This window comes from Mustela lutreola, chromosome 10, assembly GCF_030435805.1.
Source record: "Mustela lutreola isolate mMusLut2 chromosome 10, mMusLut2.pri, whole genome shotgun sequence".
In the NCBI taxonomy this organism is placed as follows: domain Eukaryota; kingdom Metazoa; phylum Chordata; class Mammalia; order Carnivora; family Mustelidae; genus Mustela; species Mustela lutreola.
The window spans coordinates 29,959,157-29,976,628 of record NC_081299.1 but is presented as its reverse complement, the minus strand read 5'-3'; the positions used below and the strand labels follow the sequence as shown (position 1 = coordinate 29,976,628).

The following is a 17,472-nucleotide window of genomic DNA, read 5'->3' as shown; positions in this document are numbered from 1 at the left end:
ACTGTTTAAAAAATTTGAATTAACGCATTTTATGCTTTTACATTTCATAAAACCACGTTATTCAAACTCTTTGAATGCATCTTTGGCACCAATGCCTTTTTCATCAGTAAAGCTACTTTGAAAAAAAGTAAAGCTTTTTGAGTGAATATTCTAGAAAACATCATCTATACTTCTAATTAAGATTTCTGAGACACAATAGCACTTTTCTGGATCCATGTTGTCACAGGAAATTTTATCCCCCCGCCACTGGAATCCAGTTGCATAACATTTAGCTAGACTTTTTTCCCCCATTCATTCATTCTATTGGTATTTATTTATGGTTCCCATAAGGTGAACACTTGCTGTGTGTTTCTTAAGAGATGTAAATGATTTTTTTAGGTTTTTAATGTGATTAAGACTTATACACAATACATTCAATGCTTCAAATTAGGATGTTTATATTCTCACAAACAATATAACTAAAACTTTCTTAGTTTTTTTGTTTAACCAGTTATGTGGGTTGCCATCAGCTGAACTAGCAGATGGTGACACTAATCCATTCATCCTTTTTTATGAACTGATTAATTTCACTGGGAGCCCAATAACAAGAAAAACTTTATAAAAAGTCAAATACAAAGAGAACCCCTCTTTTCTGAAGGCTAGTTTCTGGAGGGAAAAAAAAAATCTTACCTTCCATGTACCATATGTGGTAGGTCATAAGAAAGAGTTATGCTGAAGGCCCCAAAGAAGCAACCATAACTGAGTAACTAGTAATATCAAGTAAAGGATCTCAGCAGATGAAAAGTTAGTAAGAGTTATAGTGGTTAAAAAAAAAAATCACATTTTAACAAGTATGATTTAAACTTACCCTTGAAGGATGTTCTAGAATAGACAAAGAGAAAGAAGAAAAGAATTCTAGGCAGAAAGTGAATGCAAACAAAGACTGGAAGTTGAAATAAGTTGAAACTGGAATAGACGGTTGAGGGGTTGACCCATTAGGATAGGTAGGTTCAAAGGGAAAGTTAACACAGGAGAGAAGTTTAGATAGATCACTGAGAGTTGGGAGGCTAGGATATGGAGTCTGAACTTTGTTAAGTCTATGTATAAGTTTCAGGGAATGAGACTAGATATAGTGAGCAAAGAGAGACTCAATTCTCATGTCCTGAAGTTTCTAGCTGACCTCATCCCACAACACAGATAGCATCAGACTGAAAACTTCCATCCAAAGAGCAGGTGAGGGGAGGTGCCATTGTTCATAACAAATGCCTGGCTAGTTAGAGGGCCCTAAAAGCAGCTGTGTTTATTACCGACATCTGAGTTGGGTAACAGTCAAGGGGTGTTCCTTTCAGCATTCAAATTTAGAATCTTGAAGGGCTGTCTAGGGAATATGATTGGAATGGAAACCCTAGGTCATAAAATATGGGCATCCTTCAATTCTACTAACTTTTGGTAAACAGCTCTCTGAATACCAGTTCTACTTGGAATATCACTTCCATACACAGGGTGTGAAGAGATCTTTCATCACTCTACACCCACATCTGCACTTGGGATTTTCAGACTTTTTATTTTCTGATGGTTATAAAACGCTAACTTGTTTTGATACTTATATCATTGACTACTAGCAAGAAAGGAATGTGTATGAGGCATCTGGGCTTCCTTTTTTGTGAATTGCTTATTCCTGGGTTTCCCCCTTATTTTTCTAAAAGGGTGTTTACCTTTTTCTTATTTGGTAGGAATTCTTTAAATATTAATACTAAATAATACTAGCATTTATTGTACTAACTTCTAAAAATCCCCACAACTCTACAAAGTGTATACTACTCTTATCCTCAATTTATAATTGAGGAAATTATATCACAGAGAAGTAACTTGTCCCAAGGTACACTGCTGATAAATAGTAGAGAAGGAATTCAAACTCTGCCTGTCTGGCTCCACGCTCTCTCTCTCTCTCTCTCTTTTTAAATTAATTAATTAATTAACTTAAGATTTTGTTTATTTGATAGACAGCACAAGTAGGCAGAGCAGCAGGCAGAGGAAGAGGGAGAAGCAGGCTCTCCACTGAGCAGGGAGCCCGATGCAGGGCTCGATCCCAGGACCCTGGGATCATGACCTGAGCCGAAGGCAGCCACTCACTGACTGAGCCACCTGGATGCCCCTCTTTAAAAAAAAAAAAAAAAAAAAAATTTATTGATTTATTTGTCAGAGAGAGAGCACAAGCATGGGGAGTGACAGGAAGAGGGAGAAGCAAGCTCCCCACTGAGCAAGGATCCTGATGCGGGACTTGATCCAAGGACCCTAGGATCACAACCTGAGCTGAAGGAAGACACTTAACCAACTGAGTCACTCAGGTATCACTGGCTCCACATTCTTAACTGCCTCACTTATACTACAGTTCACAGATTCTGAATATTAATCCTTTTCCAGAATATGCATCATACAGTTAATTACCACTATTTTTCTTTCCATTTGAAATGGAAAATTTCAAATACATGCAAAAAGAAACCAAATACTATAATGAACTCCTAGGTACCCATCACCCAGTTTCAAACATTTCAACTCATAGCTAATCTTGTTTCATCTGCACTCCACCCACTTCACCCTCCCCTGTTATTATGAAGCAAACCCATACACATGGCATTTCTTCCATAAACACTTTAGAAAGCATCTTTGAAACATGAGGACTGTTTTTTTTTTTTAATATTTTAAGTACTCTTTACACCCAATATGGGGCTCAAACTTAGAACCCTGAGATCAAGAGTTGCATCCTGTACTAACTGAGCAAGCCAGGCACCCCAATAAGAAAGGCTTTTTTTTTTTAATTTAAATTTTTAAGTAATCTCTATACTTAACATGAGACTTAAACTTACAACCCTGTGATGAGGAGTCACATGCTCTACTGACCAAGCCAGCCAGACATCCCTAAATCACAAGGACTCTTTTTAACATAACCAGATCACTATGTTATACCTAAAAATTCATGAAGATTCTTCAGTAGTAATTTTTTGAAAAACAAGAGAGTCCTTTCTTAAAGCTCTAGCTTTGACTTTAACTGCTATATCCATCTAATAGGATCATCTGGTTAATTTTGCTTTCTTCTTGCAATACAAAGCCAATATTAGTAAAACAACTCCCTATAATTAAAGAGGAGAAATGGGGAAGGGATACTTGTAAACTGAAAAGGCTGAGCTCAGAAAATAATATACCAACCAATTTCCTTCTCATCACTTCTAGCCCCCAATGTTATCTTACTATTCACTGCAAGGACTCTAAGGTTTCGTGGTGAGAACACTGGTACACAGCCAGATTCTTCACTTGACAGAACCCACCTACGGTGTGGACAGGAGACTGGCATGGGAGCCAAGCCAGGGAGGGGGAAGGGGTTTTCAGTAATTTTCCTTTTTCCAGTAAGCCAGGTATTATGGATATTGATGGCAGCTGGGGGGAGGGAGTCCTCCGGAGAGAAGGTCTGTGCCTGATACTCCCACCCAGTTCCAAATCCTAGTCCACTTATTCTGAAAACCATTTTTGTTAGCTGGTCCCTGTCATCCTATTTCTGCATTAACTCTTTCCTGACAAGGGACGTATCAACTATCACAGGTGAACAGCAAAGTAGACCTTTGTTTTCTCCTATCTAAACCCCACACTCAGCAAGAATCAGTTTCCATTTCTCACTACCCTGAAAAGAAACAAAACCCATTGGGAAGTTTATCCAGCCACAGCCTAGTCCCATGCCCATCAATATGACGTGGGCGGATCAACAGGAGAGACGACACAGCCTGAGTTATGCCAAAACAGACAGCATTCTGGAACTTGAATTGCTTCCCGAGAAGGGTTACTACTTTGACATATTAAAAGCAAAACAAGCACCAAAAAGCAAACCAAAAAATCAATTCTGTGGAGGTGCCAGCTGTCTCCTCTTAGGAAAGAGCTGGAGTGTGACCAGCAGCTGCTCTTCTGACCCTGTGTCTTCCCAGGGCTCTCACACTCCACAGAGGGACGGTCACTCCTGTCAGATGCTCTCGCCTGGAGTCTCAACCCACATTTTACAGGAGGCCTGCGGGGTCAGAGCACACCGCCTCTGTCTCCTTGGCTGCCGCTGTCCTTGAGGCCTGGGAACAGCCTGCTAGTAAGGGAGCAGCTCCCTTAAGACAGCTCCTGTTGGAACCAGTGAGGGTTTCAGGCCTCTTGGCCTAAAGGACCTTAATTCTGAAGGGACCTCACACTTATCTTGAGAGGTTACTTCCCATCTGTGATATAGGATAGTCAAAGTCTGTGGTCCCTGCTTCACATGATAGACATGGAGCCTCAGAAATGTATCAGCCTTCTGAGCTGACAGTCACTGAGGTTTTCAGCCTGGGCTCTTACTGACTGGTCTGGCTATGTCTGCTCTGAAAGGGTAGAAGGAATGGGATGACCAGAAAATACAACACACCAATTTGTCTCATATTGAACAGCCAAAGAATCATGCTGCTGTCAATACTGCTGAACCACAGATCATGGTCCAAATGGTTTCTCCCACCAGTCTTCTCCCTGAGACTACACAGGGCCATTCAGACACCTCCCTTCTCAGTGTGGAGATACCAAACTAAAGTGCCATGGTCTCCTATGGTCCATTATCTAGAACTGATTTCCATTAGGAGTTCCTTAAAATTTGACACTCCAAACTTTCTGACAATCTCACATTCAATTATAAGCATGTTATAACATTATGGTGTTAAAACATTACGGTGCCTCCAAACTTCTACTTTAATGCCAATGGTATCAAAAGTTCAGCAAAGCTGCTCTGCATCCATTCCAAAGACGAGAGCTCAAATACTCGCACACTCTACCCTACCAGCCTCTACCTTCTTCCTCTCCAACTTCTCTCTCCCTTCCTCCCTCCACAACACACATTCTCTACCTATGGAGGCCTCTTGCCCAATCATATATAATAATTATTTTCAATGGCCACCTTTGCCTCTACCTGTTGGGAGTTTCTAAACTCTGTAATAACAAAGGGCGCTGACATGAGCCTACCCATGGAGCAAATTCATCCCCAAAGAGGACATTTTAAGCACTGATCAAGCACAAGAGACTGTGTCTGCTCAGTCTCATGCTGTCAGGTGGTAAGCAGGGCACCGTACACAGGCTACATCCCCACTCTGCAGACACCGGGGCAGCTGGCCACAGGTAGCAGGGAAAATGCCCTACTTCATCTCCCACCTTTTGCTGCTCTAATTTCCTAAAGTTTTTATTTCTTCTGCTGCAGAAGCTGACATGCCAACAAAAGTTCTTCAATCAACAAATTATAACTTCAGTCACCCATACAATTACACACTCGGGCTGGGTCCTCTCCCCCCGCCTCAGCCTCCAGACCTCTTGAATGCCTACCTGCTCCTTGACCCTAAAAGCATTCACAGCACACTCCACCAACACTACAGCCACCTACACCTCAATATATACCTCACAAACAAAAGCTTGTTAAAGTCATAAACAAGTCCAATCAGAACACAAACTTTTTCAGCCTCGAACCTTCAAACTACCCTAACCCGCCTCTCTGGATTACTCTTCAGGTAATTCTGTGTGCCTCTCCTCTAATGTTGGAGTTAGGAACCAAAGGAGGATCAGCCCTCTCCACCTGTGCGAATATTGGATGGGTATTGTCATCAGCAGTGTCCCTGCAGGAGCACGATTACATCAGCTCGTAAGAACATCACTCTCCAGGGAAGAACAATCCTGCCACTGAGAACTGCCTCACCCTGAACCCTTCAGCACTCTCCAGGTCTTCCACACTTGCTTAGGAGATGCAGCCAGGCCTCCCCTCATCCCTTCCACTACATCACAACTTCTTGCACCAGGGAAGCTGATTAACAGACCTGCCTGAGAAAGTTAAGTGCCATTGAAAGATACACCGCCAGATAGCTCAAGCAATTATGCTGTGTGGTTACTCTGAATCAGGGATTCCCCAGAGACAACAAAAGACTTGGTTTCAAGCATCAAGGGGCAGACCTGAAATAGACTCCGTTTGCCAAACCCAGTCACTAACTCTTGGTACACGCACAGATAAGCTTGAGAAGAAGCACCAAGATCCTCACTGTTTAGCACACTCCACTTTAATAAGTTTGAGGGCCAGAAATCCAAACATAGCCCACCAACCTAACCTCCTCCAGACCCCACAATGGAGTGTGACTTGCCTCCAAAGAAAGGGTGCCATCCTCTTCTGAGAAAGATGTGGAGCTCTTTTCAGGTTCTGTTTCTCTAGGTCGGAGCCCACGTAAATGTGACCCATCACTGCCATAGCCAGAGGAGGAGGGCAAAATGCTCACAGTCCTACCGCTGATAGATAAATCACTCTGAGAAGTAGGCAGTCTGGGACCCTGGGGGGACACTCGACCCATGGCAGGGATTTCTGTGCGTCTGTGGCCTCTCGACTGGTCCAGGGAGGAAGAAGGGACAGAAGGTTTTGCAATCCAGGAAACTGTGTGAGGGGCACTGCAGAGAGCTGCGGTTCCTGCCCCTGCATGCGAGCCCTCTGAAAGATGGTCTGGAGTCCCTGAGACAGCGGGGTGGTCTGTCCTGGGGAAAGTGCTGCTCCGAAGTCCAAGTAGAGTCCCTCCTTTCCCCAATGCAGTCTCTCCTTGCAAAGGCAGCAGCACAGCCCGGCTGCTGCAGGATGCTGTCCTAGGAAATTCCACCAGTTGGCTCACTGACTTCTCACAGTTCCTTTCTGCTGGGTTATCAAGCAGGTGAGCGATAACAGTCATCCCCTCTTCCAGGGAATCCCAGACCCCTCTGGCAACTGATGACTCATTCTTCAACAAAAGGTGAGCAGTCTGGATCTCCCCCTGGAATCTCTCCTTCACCTGCACGATCATGCCCTGATCGCCCACCCCTGAGTTGGGGGCTGAGTTCTGAGGCAGCGAAATGTCTGCAGGAGGATGCTCTACCCCTCCCGCTCCTTCTTCCTTTTGGAGACTCACTGTTAACTTCGGTTGGGTTTCCGTCTCTTCAATGACTCTGGTTGCTTCCAATGGTTCTTCCTCATGAGATACCTCTGGAGTAGGGGTTTTCTTCCCCCTCCACTTCCTTTTAAACCGAACCCTTTTCTTAGGAGATAGGGGAGCCTTCTCAGGAATAGCTAGTGAATCTTTCGGCTCCTTAACACAGCCCAGTGAATTTCCCATCGCCTTCCTCTCCTAATCTCATCAAAAACGCAGCTAAGCTGGTCCTGGTATCCCAGAGAAATCCCAACGTTGGCTTCATCGGATTTGATGCACATTTAAAAACATGCACTATGCCGGCAATCCCTCCAATTCTTTCTCCCTCCCTCCCCGCCTCTCCCAGCCGCTGCCGATTCAGACAGCCATCTTACAGGCTCAGAGCTGCAACAAGACAAATTCAAAGCATCTCACTGCAGTTCAGAAATCACTTGACCTAAAAGCAGACAGAAACCAGATTGGCTGCAGCTTCCTCTCTCCAAATATGAGGTAATTGGAGCACTGCCCTCAGAAACACAAACAGAAAGCAAAAAGGAGCTGGAAACCAGGGGAGGGGAAAACCTACGGAGGGTGAGGAGGAGGGGGTAGGATGTAAGAGTAGAGGGAAAAGGGAGGGGAAACAAGAGAGGCCATGGAGGAAGGTAACGGTGAAGGAAGGAGGAGGAGGAGGAGGAGGGGAAAGGAAACCAGCCTGCTGCTACCAAAAGGGCAGGGAAGGGCCAAGAAGAACCAGGGCTGGGGATGCTGCCATTATCACTGCCCCCAGCCTCTGAAAGGAAAGAGATTCCAACTGCTGTGCGAGGATGTCCAAAAGAAAACATCAAGCAATGTACATATCTGTTCAAATTTTTCAGGTCAGAAATAATAAAATTATTTTAAACAAAGTATAACCTGAAGAGAGACCCAAGCCTACTCCTCACAGTTAAGACACACAAGGCTTTAAAGATCTAGCCTCCTACAGCATTTATTTCCCTCCTCCTTGCCTTTTCTGAGAGAAAGAGAGCACAGAGATCTGTTAATTCTGTTAGCCAATGACACAGAGGAGACACTCCGAAATCAGTTTGGAGTACTGTTAGGAAGCTCCATAAAAAAGGATACGACTTCCGAATAAAACAGAGATGCCCCGCCTCTGCTGAACAATAGTTGACACACCATTTGCCAGTCCTGCCGATGCCGCCAGCTAACACTTGCTTCCGCATCTGTGCTAAGCTATGTACTACCTCATTTCATTCTGTCAGTAAACATATGAGGTCAAAATCACTAACCTACAGGTAAAGACAGAGGTTTAAGAAAGTTGATTACTTTGCTCAGGGCTACACAGCCAGTAAGTGGCAAAAGCTAGTATGTGAACTCCTATTTAAGACTTTTCATTTCAACCCCATGTTATAACTGCGCCAGAGATGAGTCTGTTCTCGATTAAGTAAAACAGGAAGAAACCCAATGTTCTGAATTGTCAGCTAGACTCACATGGGCCCAGGGCTCAGACAGTTAACACTGGCTATTGGGAGTAAGAGAGGAAGTTGATAAAATGAGGCCCAGATGGTTTTTACTCAAGTTGCAGTAGGGTAGGAAGTCTGAATTAAAGTTTTAAAAGTTGGATTCAAAAGTCACCCTGTTACATCAGTGGGACTCACCCATCCCAATTCTTAGTACAGTGTCTGACAGATGAGACATCATAACCCAAGGGGCTGTGGATGGAGTGGGAAGAGGTTGTATGTGTTTCTTCCCTACTGCCACTGTTTATTCTATACCCAAAGCATCCAGACCACACGGGCAGAGGGAAATGGCCTGCCTGGTTCTATGTGAGCCCCACTCCATCTCTCCTGGAGTCCTGAAAAATGCCCTCCAAATAAGGAAAGCAGTGAGACACCCTAAAGCAATAGCTCCTACATGACTGCTCCTAAGACCCTGCACCCGTCTGCCTCCACTGCGGTAGGTGTTTCTCCCCAAGCCTTTCCCTGCAGCGAGTGTGAAGCGGCAGCACCATCTCATGGTGATCATAAAGGACAGCAAGAAACCAGACGAGGAGACCAGCACGGGAGAGAAACTCAATCAGACTACAGGATACCACTGAATCACCAAAAACCCCTGACATTACAGTATAATTCTCTAGGCAGGCATCAGGCCTTCATTCCTCCAACAAAGAGGACTGGAACCATGGAACTTTCCAGATGCACACCCCAAGGCCCAAGCAAGAATAAAATTCATGAAATCCAAGCAAACCAAATTCCTGAAACTGATCTGCTCCGCGGCAAGAAAGGCAGCTGTTTAGTCTGATGGCTGCTGACAGAGAGGCTTGACAGAACCTAGCATATTTACTTCTAGGAGCCTTTTCTTTTTTAAACTTCTTGCATATGTTGGAAAAATCAGGCCTTCATTTTCTTCTGCTCCAGAGGAAAAACTGGCCTCAGGAAGGAGCAGAGCTTTCAGTAGAGTAGGCCTAGGTTCAAATTCCCAGCTCTAGGAAATTCATAGCTAAGTACTAACTTGCTAGATGGTTCTGTTTCCTTTCCTGTAAAATGTGGATACTACCACCTGTGTAAGGGGGTGAACGAGGGCTGATGAAGTAACCCCTATAAAGACATGCTGGGCTCAGTGACCAGCCAATAGTAAATCCTTTTGCTTCTCAATTGTAACTTAAGCCACAAGATAGGAGACACTGTACTATCACCACCACTAGGGTCCTAATATCCTCTCTTTCTTGACTAGGCTCTAAGAAAAGTAGATATATTCTTTTTTTTTTTTTTTTTTAAAGATTTTATTTATTTATTTGACAGAGAAATCACAAGTAGATGGAGAGGCAGACAGAGAGAGAGAGAGAGAGGGAAGCAGGCTCCCTGCTGAGCAGAGAGCCCGATGCGGGACTCGATCCCAGGACTCTGAGATCATGACCTGAGCCGAAGGCAGCGGCTTAACCCACTGAGCCACCCAGGCGCCCCAGAAAAGTAGATATATTCTAAGGTCCAAGTTGAAGTGCTTGTTTTCCTTTTTCTTTCTTTTCTTTTCTTTTTTTTTTTTAAGATTTCATTTTTAAGCAATCTCTACACCTAACATGGGACTCAAACTTCCAATCCCAAGATCAAGAGTCACATGCTCCACAGACTGAGCCAAACAGGGGCTCTGGGGGCTTGTTTTACTTCACAGGGGCTCTGCTTCCACTATTTCATTAACTAAGTTAACCCTGATCATCAAGACCTCTCCCTGGACCTTTTCCTCATCTCGCCTGAGCTCTGAGCACAGGGCCTGGTGCCTTCTGGGAAAGCCGCCCACTGGGGGGACTAGGGCACAGACATTCTGCAAGTCTTCTGCTTTGGCTTTGTCTAGTTAACTGTTTACTGCCCACAACTCTCCCATGGAGACAGCTGGAGTGAATGAGCTCATTCATTTATTCATTCCACAAACATGAATAGTGCCTCATCTATATGACAAGTGCCATAAAGTATACAAAAATGTATACTCGCATCTACCAGTTAAAATGTATAACCTCGCATCTACCAGTTAAAACCACTTTTCACCTTAACTCTCTAAACTTTTTTTTTTAATATTTCAGAGTGCTAGACATATCCAGATATTTAATAAACATTTGAGAGTTGGAAAGCTAATTTTGTCACAGTCTGACTTTGAAGAACTTATCTTTTAGAAAAACTGTAAATCGGGTTTGGACAAAACCAAGAGACAAGAAATCCTATTATTAGGATCTGGAAATGTAATCCACAAATGTCCGTTGGATTGCTTCCGTTGCTCATCTGAACAACCAGCATTGGAAAATGGCGATCACAATCTACTTATCTGGTTTACCTACCCCATAGCTTTAAGAAGATGAAATACATAAAATATCCATTTACTTAAGAAATATTTATTAAGTACATGTTCTAAGCCAGGCCAAGAAGAGGACAAAAGAGACAAAACCCATTGTTAAGCTGGCATCTTACTGCAGAGAACCAGACAACACATAAGCAAGTGTTCAAACAGTAGTAGGTGTTATCCAACAAAACACTGTGCATCACATGCTGATTCTGAGAGTAATTTGGCAAAATAAGGAAGTATATAACCCAGCAATTCCAGTCCAGGTATCTATCCAAAAGACCCAATTCTAAACAAAACTAAACTAAACTAAAAACCAAAAACAACAACAACAACAACAACTCACTTTCCTATTTGCATAAGGACACCCAGCAATTCCAGTCCAGGTATCTATCCAAAAGACCCAATTCTAAACAAAACTAAACTAAACTAAAAACCAAAAACAACAACAACAACAACAACTCACTTTCCTATTTGCATAAGGACACATGTACACAGATATTCATTGTAGCAATGAACGCCTTCTTCACACTGGTAACTAACAGACTACAATAACAGCTGTGCCACACAGCTGCCTGGGGCTCCATTCACAGTATAGTCCACATAGATTAGTTAAAAGGAACAAATCAGGTCCTCTTTTATCAACACAATAAACCTCAAAAACAAAGTTTAGTTTAAGACAGAACGGGTGTATAGAAGATAAGGTGTGTGTCAACTATAGAAACAGCACATGCCATTTATGAATACCTCATCTGTCATAAAGGCACAGAAGCACATATGGGAGTGACCTACATCAGCTTCGTGATAGCATTTACCTGGGGGGTCAAAGGGAACAAGAAGGTTGTATCGGAAATGTTTCATTAGCACCAATAATAGAGATTATAATGACCATTTCACTGATCCCCTAACATTTGATAGCTCTACTCTGCATTTCTCTTTGGCTTTATATAGCATGTGTCCTTGGCAAGAACAGCTAACAGATACTCAATAATAAAAGACTAGAAAACCGCAATAATACATAACTAGCAAGAGATACGTCATATTCTCTTAAGTAAGACAAGGATAGTGGAGGCTCTATGTAACTCTTTATCAGTCAACCAAAAGCTTTGTGAGCAGGGACCCCTTCCCTATGCTCTCAAACACTTAACTAATATAGACAAACACCTAGCCATCAAGAACAGCAAAGAGGGCACCTGGGTGGCTCAGTCGTTAAGCGGCTGCCTTCAGCTCAGCTCATGATACTGGGGTCCAGGGATCAAGCCCCACATGGGGCTCCCTGATTGGTGGAAAATCTGCTTCTCCCTCTCCCACTCCCCCTGCTTGTGTTCCCTCTCTTGCTGTGTCTCTGTCAAATAAATAAAATATTTTTTTTTTTTAAAGATTTATCTATTTGACAGAGAGAAATCACAAGTAGACAGAGAGGCAGCCAGAGAGAGAGAGAGAGGGGGAAGCAGGCTCCCCGCTGAGCAGAGAGCCCGATGCGGGACTCGATCCCAAGACCCCGAGATCATGACCCGAGCCAAAGGCAGCGGCTTAATCCACTGAGCCACCCAGGCGCCCCCAAATAAATAAAATATTTTTAAAAAACCAAAAGAGTAAAGAAAAAGAATTTGTAGTCAGTTGCATTTGAGAAGATACCCTGGCAGCAGAGCTGCCCTCTACGGAGACAAAATAGTTATTCGGCCATGCTGAAATAGTGAATACAGAAAAGCAGGTAGCCAATATGTGTGCAAAAGACAGACGAAACCAAAAGTATTTTATCTTCTAGTGAAACTGGTAACATGGCAGGGAGCAGTGGGCTAAGCCAAAAGCTATGGAAATTATAAGGTCTGTTAATAATTTTAACAAGTTGCTACCAATAACTGTTAATTACTGAGTACATACTATGTTCCATCTCCCCGTCTCATACCTTCCTGATTCTTTAAGTCTCCATCAAGTTATTTTATGGTGCATCTCTTCTCATTTCCCTGAATTATTCAGTTGAACTTGGGCTGAGTCCGTGTCTAATTCCCTTTGTATGTCCCACAGACTCTATCTAGGACCTTGTTCATCGTTGGTCCTTAGGAAATGTTTGTGGAATTCAATTAAAGGATACGTTTTCCTGTAAACTAAAACCATAAGAAAATACCACTTCACACCTTCTGTGATGGTTATCATCAAAAGACAGACAATGACATATGGAGAAATAAGAGTCCTCACAGGTTGCTGACGGGGATGTAAAATGGTGTAACCACTCTGGAAGATGGTTTGGCAGTTTCTTAAAAAGTTATGCATAAACTTACCACATAACCCAGTAATTTCCTTCCAAGGTATATATCCAAGGGGGGAAAAAACACATACATCCACACGAAGACTGGTACTCAAATACTCATATCAACATTATTTATAACAGCCAAAAAATGAAAACAACCCAAATGTCCATCAACGGCTGCATAAACAAAATACATGTTGTATCTATACCACAGAAAAGTACTCAGCAATAAAAAGGAATAAAATACTGACACATGCGACAATGGAGATGAACCTCAGAAATTTAAGGCAAAGGGAAAGAGGCCAGACACAAAAGGACACATATGCCATGATCCCATTTATGTGAAATGTCCAGAACAGGCAAATCTATAGAGACCAAAAATAGATGAGTGGCTGTCTGAGGCTGGGAAGGAGAGGGAGGATGGTGGTATAAGTGGGCAGGAAGGGTCTTACTGGTATGATGAAAATGTTCTAACATTGGACTTTGGTGATGGTTATATAACTCATAAAAATCATTGAATTGTATAATGGATATGGGTCAATTTTATGGTATATAAATTATACCTCAATAAAGTCATTTTTTAAAAAGAAAGTATTTTCCTAAAATAAACAAACAATAGAATGGCAACCAAAAAAGTGTTTTAAATGGTTAAGAAACTAAATGGAAGGGAAAGAAATAGGATGGAGAGGACAGGTGTGGAAGCTAGGCTTCTCTGAATATACCTCATGTTCACTTTTAAAACGTCCCTTTGGAACAATACAGATGGTCTATATAATGTGAAATAAAACTGAAAGGGGAAAAAGCAATCCCTAAAAGTGCAGAAGCAAATAAAAACAAATGAACCTAATCATGTATTGAATTAATGGTTTCACAAAAACAGATTATTTTTTTCAAATGACTTTAAAATATAATTATTTGTACATCCTTAGAGGATATACCCAGAGGACAAAGAAAACTGCAACGAAATCATACACTTCTCAGTAATCATACTGTTAATCATACAGTGTTAAAAACACTGAGACTGTGGCTTTGGTTCAAATACATTACATTAACATATACATGTGATTGTACAAAACCTACATGTATGTGTGTTATACAAGGAATTGAAAAAGGAATAAGTAATATGTTATTGTTGTGAGAATCAAGATTTTCAGCATGAGGGAAAGAGATATAAAATCAAATAAGTTAAATAAAACTATAATTTTGAGGCACCTGCTTGGCTCAGTTGGAAGAGCATGTGACTCTTGATCTTGGAGTCATGAGTTCGAGCCCCACATGAGGTGTAAAGATTACTAAAAAATAAAAAAAGAAACTTAAAAAAAAAACTTCTATAATTTAAGTCTGAATGAGATAAATCAGTATAAATTCATGATTTTTTAAAAGAGAAAAATACATTGGCTAGTTTTCTACATCCACAGAAAACTGACCAACCCAGTAGCATTCAGATTGTGGTCAGAATGAGAGTTCCTTAGAGAAATAGCTGTTCAAGCCTGGGACAAGAAATACACAAAAAGAGTCTGGAACATCTCATCACAAGAAATAAAAGACATTATCAAAAAGTACCAAGGAAATCATGCCAAAGGACTCAGAGTCAACTTTAGGAAGCTCTCACTGGTCAAAGATGAAGTAATTTGAGTATTAGGAAGAATGATAGTTGTATTTTATTGCAAAACATTTAAGTCTGCTAAAAATCTGTAAGTCATAAGTGATACTAAAGGGGAAAAAATGAAAAAGAAAGAAACTTCAGAGAGTTTCTTTGGCTCCCCTTTCCTATGGGAGATACATCTCAGGGTAACTGATGAAGTGAAATTCTTCTTTACAGAAGTACTCCAGCTAAATAACGAAGATGGAATGAAAGAACTTGAGTAGCACCATTCTGTAACTTCTTTTTTTTTTTTTTAAAGATTTTATTTATTTATTTGAGAGAGAGAGACAGTGAGAGAAAGCATGAGCAAGGAGAAGGTCAGAGGGAGAAGCAGACTCCCCATGGAGCTGGGAGCCCAATGCGGGACTCGATCCCGGGACTCTGGGATCATGACCTGAGCCGAAGGCAGTCGTCCAACCAACTGAGCCACCCAGGTGTCCCCATTCTGTAACTTCTAATGAAATAGTGGAACTTGCAATAATGATCAGTAGTTAGGTGAACAGCTAACTACTATTCAGTGAACAGCTCATAGGGAATGGGTGGATCAGGCTAATAACAGCTGAACCACACGTGCCTTCTGATACGTAGCAATAAGCATACAACTCAACACCACCATCCTCGCCCTCCACACCACACAAAAAGGAACGTGAATGGGACTGAGCCTCTAGAGCTAAGCCACCAGTTTATAAGCAATATCACAGAGGAATGGAGGTTACTGTTTTAAAAGATATCCCAGAGATCCTATCAGCATCTTTATAAACCTTAAAGGACAAAAGACCTGATTTCCTCAATGAATTGCAAGGTTGCGGAGGGGGTGGGGAATTTAATGCAATACATGGACTTTGCTGGGATTCTGATTCAAAGAAACCAACTGTTTTTTTTTAATGAGGTAACTAGGGAAATTGGCACACTAATCAAATATTGATGATTTTAAGAAATTATTGAGGCTTAGAGTGTTATAATAGTTTGCTTAAATTAAGAATCTTTATCTTGGGGTGCCTGGGTGGCTCAGTCCTTAAGCGTCTGCCTTTGACTCAGGTCATGGTCTTGGAGTCCTGGGATGGAGCCCCACATGGGGCTCCTTGACCAGCGGGAACCAGGGAAGCCTGGTTCTCCCTCTCCCTCTGCCTGCCTGTATTCCCTCTCTTGCTGTCAAATAAATAAATAAAATTTTTAAAAAATGAATCTTTATCTTTCAAAGATACACACATACATACAGATGAAATTTGTGATTTCTTTCAAGATAACCTAATGGGGTCAAAGGATACAGGTGAGATCATAGTGGCCATGAGTCAGGAATTGTCAGGTGATGGGTACATAGTAGTTCTTCACACTATTTTCTCTACTTTTATAAATACTTGAAAGTTTTTATAAGAAATTTTTAAAGAAAGAGAGCGTAAGCATTTTCCTGATGGAGATGTTCAGGAAAGGAACAGTTCATTACCCCCAAGTCCTCTGTCCCAAGCAAGGTGTTGATTAACCAATTCAGTTTTTATTCCTTGGCCCATGAGTCTCTCTTTTAAAAAGAGACTGAGTTTCAGTCAGGGAAAACAGAGACATAGTGAATAGAGTCCTCTCACCTCACACCTACGAGACCAAAAATGGGCAATCAGAGTGAGGACAGGTCTGTGGCAAAAATACAAATGACCAAAACAGTTTCTTTAAAAACTAACAACAAAACAAAACAAAACAAAAAAAAAAACCTCCCGTGCTCCTAAGGCTTTCCAGGGGATAACTCTAGTCCTCCATGAAAGCTCAACAAAGTTCTTGTTCCCACCCTAAGGCACCCTTGCCAAGTTCATGTTCCTAGTTATCCCACACCAAATGCATGCCTGAAGACACCCTGTGGTTCCACAAAAACACATATTACTTCCATACTTTGCAGATTACCAGCACTGCCTCCAAACCAGAGCCCCAAGAAATAAGCGCCAAACTCAGAATTCTTTTTCTCAGGTAATTGGGAATTCAGGGACACCTGTTGTTCTGCTTGTAACCAGCAGGTGGCTCCAGTGCTCCAACTAGGACATGACAGCCACTCTGTAGCCCCTGGAGTCAGAGCCTTGAGCTATTTATATTAGCCTTCTTTTCTTACCTGCTCAAGAAGTGCTCTTTCAAATCTTTCATCTTCATAAACAGCAACTGTGTATGGGGGAGCTGTCTGAGAAACAGCTTTGTCTGGCTGGGCTAAAATGATTCAAAACAGTCTTTTTATAAAAATAAGACTGGGGCGCCTGTGTGGCTCAGTGGGTTGGGCCTCTGCCTTCAGCTTGGGTCCTGGTCTCAGGACCCAAGGATCCTGGGATGGAGCCCTGAGTTGGGCTCTCTGCTCAGCGGGGAGCCTGCTTCCCCCCTCTCTCTCTGCCTGCCTCTCTGCCTATTCTCTTTCTCTCTCTCTGCCAAATAAATAAATAAAATCTTAAAAAAAAAAAAAAAAAAAAAAAAAAAGACTGTACTTTTCCAATAGCAATCCAGACTTGAAAAGGATTTGCCCTCTTAGAACGAGAGCAGCAACAAGAAGGCCGTGTGACCATGTGAACACAACCAAGAGGCCACTGCTCTTGAGTCTGATGGAAGCGACACTTGTGCTTGTTAAAAGCACATAAACAGGGGCGCCTGGGTGGCTCAGTGGGTTAAAGCCTCTGCCTTCGGCTCAGGTCATGATCCCAGCGTCCTGGGATCGAGCCCCACATCGGGCTCTCTGCTCAGCAGGGAGCCTGTTACCTCCTCTCTCTCTGCCTGCCTCTTTGCTTACTTGTAATCTCTGTCTGTCAAATAAATAAATAAAATCTTTAAAAAAAAGATTTTTTTAAAAAGCA

General features: G+C 42.2%; 2 protein-coding genes across 7 annotated transcripts in view; both read right to left on the bottom strand.

The window, feature by feature from the left end:
• LOC131809396 (microtubule-actin cross-linking factor 1) overlaps positions 1-17,472 on the bottom strand; it is a 321,582-nt gene that overhangs the window by 172,689 nt on the left and 131,421 nt on the right. The window lies entirely within an intron of this gene.
• On the bottom strand, positions 178-9,684 carry LOC131809398 (uncharacterized). The gene has a single exon (XM_059136444.1). The coding sequence runs from the start codon at positions 7,140-7,142 to the stop codon at positions 6,072-6,074; it is 1,071 nt and encodes a 356-aa protein (XP_058992427.1). The 5' UTR covers positions 7,143-9,684; the 3' UTR covers positions 178-6,071.